At 45.7% G+C, this 3,117-nt stretch overlaps 1 protein-coding gene across 1 annotated transcript in view; it reads left to right on the top strand.

Annotated features, from left to right (window-relative positions):
- Positions 1–3,117, top strand: part of LOC107185140 (olfactory receptor 7A17-like) — a 57,045-nt gene that overhangs the window by 49,820 nt on the left and 4,108 nt on the right. Inside the window, exons 3-4 of the mRNA XM_015572460.1 lie at positions 25–469; positions 943–1,015. Of these exons, the coding sequence (XP_015427946.1) occupies positions 25–469; positions 943–1,015 (518 nt within the window). The remainder of the gene's footprint in view (positions 1–24; positions 470–942; positions 1,016–3,117) is intronic.

Genomic DNA, 3,117 nt, shown 5'->3' with positions numbered 1-3,117 from the left:
TGAGTGTCCTAACTTCCTTTCTATATAGTTTAATGGTGTTGCGTCTGTCCTTCTGCTCAGACTTGGAAATCCCCCACTTTTTCTGTGAGCTCAATCAGGTTCTCCAACTTGCCTGTTCTGACACCTTTCTTAACAACATTTTGTTATATTTTTTAATTGTGCTACTAGCTGGTGGTCCCCTTGTAGGGATCCTTTACTCTTACTCTAAAATAGTCTCATGTATATGTGCAATCCCATCAGCTCAGGGGAAGTATAAGGCATTTTCTACCTGTGCATCTCACCTCTCAGTTGTCTCCTTATTTTATGGTACGAGCCTGGGAGTGTATCTGAGCTCTGCTGCTTCCCAAAATGCACTCTCGAGTGCAACAGCCTCTGTGATGTACACCGTGGCCACACCCATGCTGAACCCCTTCATCTACAGTCTGAGGAACAATGACATAAAGAGGGCCCTGCAAAGATTCCTTGGCAGGTAAGCTTTTCCAGGGCCAATTATACTAGTCTGAAGAAGTGACCATGAATGAAGGGTTCAAAGCCTCAGAGCCTGTTGTTCTGACACAAATCAAGCCAATCTTTGGACCATATATAATTGGAAATTCTCATCTCATCATTTAACATGAATTCTTTTAGCATAATTTATTCTCTTGTGACATATATCATTCAAAGGAATATTTTTATTGATTCCCTGAAAGAACAGTCCTGAATTTTACTACCCCTAAGGAAAAAACTACATTTGAGTACTAAGAGTACTTACATAATTTTATTGTAGAGGAAAATCTGAGACCATAGTCTCCATGGTGCACATCTAATCATTAAAGAGTGGATATGATGTCTGTGTGTAAGGGTCCTTATTCCTTGGGGTGAAAAATTACCTGGAGAGTTTTATGCACTATTTCTTAACTATTTTCCTGTTTTGGCAAAAATCTTTCAATGTGTTCCCTACAGATGTGACTCCTTCCAGTGCTCCAAGTTAAATATCCCCCCTTTTCTAAAGTTTTCCAAATCTACCAAAGAGAGAGTGAGTGAACAATCTCCATATCATACAATATATGTCTGAATGAAGCTTATCTCACACATATTTTCTCCATAAGTCATATCACAGCTTTCTTGCACTTAGAGACACTAGATGGTTTCAGTGCTATATGTGGGGGCCAATTTCAACAGTGAAATCACCAATAGAAAGAACAAAACTGTGAAACATGTGGCACTACACACACACACACACACACACACACACACACACAGAACCTCAAGTGCTTGTGTGTGTCTTCCACTCAGTATAAGCAACAATGACAGGAATAGTAGGAAGCCAGTGGGGCTGGAGGAAATAGTGAGAGGACAGTGGAAGGAGATAATGTCAGGGAGTGCCAGGGCAGGACATGTAGAGACTTGTGGGTCACAAGGAGGATTTTGACTTTTGTTTTGAGTGCAGTGGGAGTCTCTAAGTGTTCTTGAGTGGAGTTGTCCTCTGGACACTGTTGGGGGAACAGCCTGTGTGTGAGGGCGAGTGGAGTGGAGTGGAACTGAAAGGTCAGGGCACAGGGGACTGAATGGTCCCCAGTGGAAAATAATGGGGCTGGTCCCGGATGGGGCCACAGAGGAGGTAAAAAGTGGGTGGATTCTGGATAAATCTCAAAAGTAGAGCCCTCGGGGCTTACTGATTCTGGGGTTGGAGGGATAGAGAGCAACAAAGATAGAGAGATACACAGATGACTCTAGTATTTTGACCTGGACATCTGGGCCACTCGGAAGAACACTGAGGCCCACAGAGGCAGAGGGAGGTGCCCAGGTTGCACATGGGTCCACAGTAGACTCATCCCCAGCCAAGGTATGAATCTGATTTGAGAGCTCTGATGGTGTAGATATCATGAGGGGAAGAGCCTGCTCAGAGCCAGGTATTTCCTCTCTTTGCCTCTCAAGTCCACGTCCCAGTGCTCCCCCTCTGGCTCTGTTCTCTTCCTTTCAATTTTGTTTTCAGAACTACTGCTCCCTAGAGACTCAGACAACGTGCTTCTGATTCTTTTGTCCTAAAAATATATGGCATGAGCACCCATGAAAGCCTTATGTGGAAGACTCTAGAAGCAGGGGTGGGGAGGACATTCCTACCAAGAAGGTGGGCAGGGCTGTGTTTAGAAGCCCAGTAGGATCTCCAGGACATCCAGCAGAGGGGACACGTTCTCCTAGGACTTGGTTGACCACTCATGTGACTGATCTCAGCTTATTCAGAGGACAACTAATAGTGCACAGTGCCCCAAGGCCTCTATTACGAGTCACATTGTGAGCATGACTCTCTGGCATGGTCTAAGGTCTGAGCTATACAGACACTCTTATCAGGCAAGATACTCCAGGGCCTTAAAGAGATGACCTAACCGGCTCAAGGTAAAGCATCATGAAGACAGGCCTTCCTTTGGAAGGTGCAAGCCCTCTAAGTTAACTCTTTGTGGCACAGGAATAAATAGTGAATCAGGAATGCATATTGAAAGAGCTCATGTTAAACCTAATGCTGGAAAGAACTGGTTGCTTACCTGATCCAGCCTTCAGATGAGACTGCAGCCCTAAGCAACACCTGTACAGCAGCCTGTGAAAGACCCTGAAGGAGGAGCCATGCAGATGTGAGAGAGTTCCAGGCAGAGGGAACAGAGGGTGTAAAGGTTCTGAGATGGGACTTAGCTTCAGAGAAGTGAAGACCAAGAGGGGATGAAGGAAGGAGGTGATATCAGAAGGGCCATTGGAATGCCTTATGGACAGGATGACACCCCCATTTGGGGCCTGAACAACTGAGCTGCTGGTGGAACCATATACTAAAAACAGGAAAATATGAGGCCAGAATCCAAGACAGCCCCCATGACCTTTGCCTCCTGGTATCGGTGTGTAATACCCTCTTCTTGAGTGTGGGAAAGGCCTCATAACTCACTTCTAACAGTAGAGTAAGACATGTGGTAAAATGTCACTTTCAAGATTTGGTTACAGAAGATTGAGATTTCCATCTTGCTCCCATGGCTCTCTCTCTTTCTCTCCCCCTACCCACCTCTCTCCCCTTCCCCCTCCCCTACTCATGCCCCTTCCTCTCCCCCTCCTCCTCCTCGCCTCTTCCCCCTCTCTTTCTCCCTCTCACTCTCA

This window comes from Myotis davidii, unplaced genomic scaffold (assembly GCF_000327345.1).
Source record: "Myotis davidii unplaced genomic scaffold, ASM32734v1 scaffold949, whole genome shotgun sequence".
Lineage (NCBI taxonomy): Eukaryota > Metazoa > Chordata > Mammalia > Chiroptera > Vespertilionidae > Myotis > Myotis davidii.
Note: the sequence above shows the minus strand (reverse complement) of the source record. Positions and strands in the feature narration are given on the sequence as shown.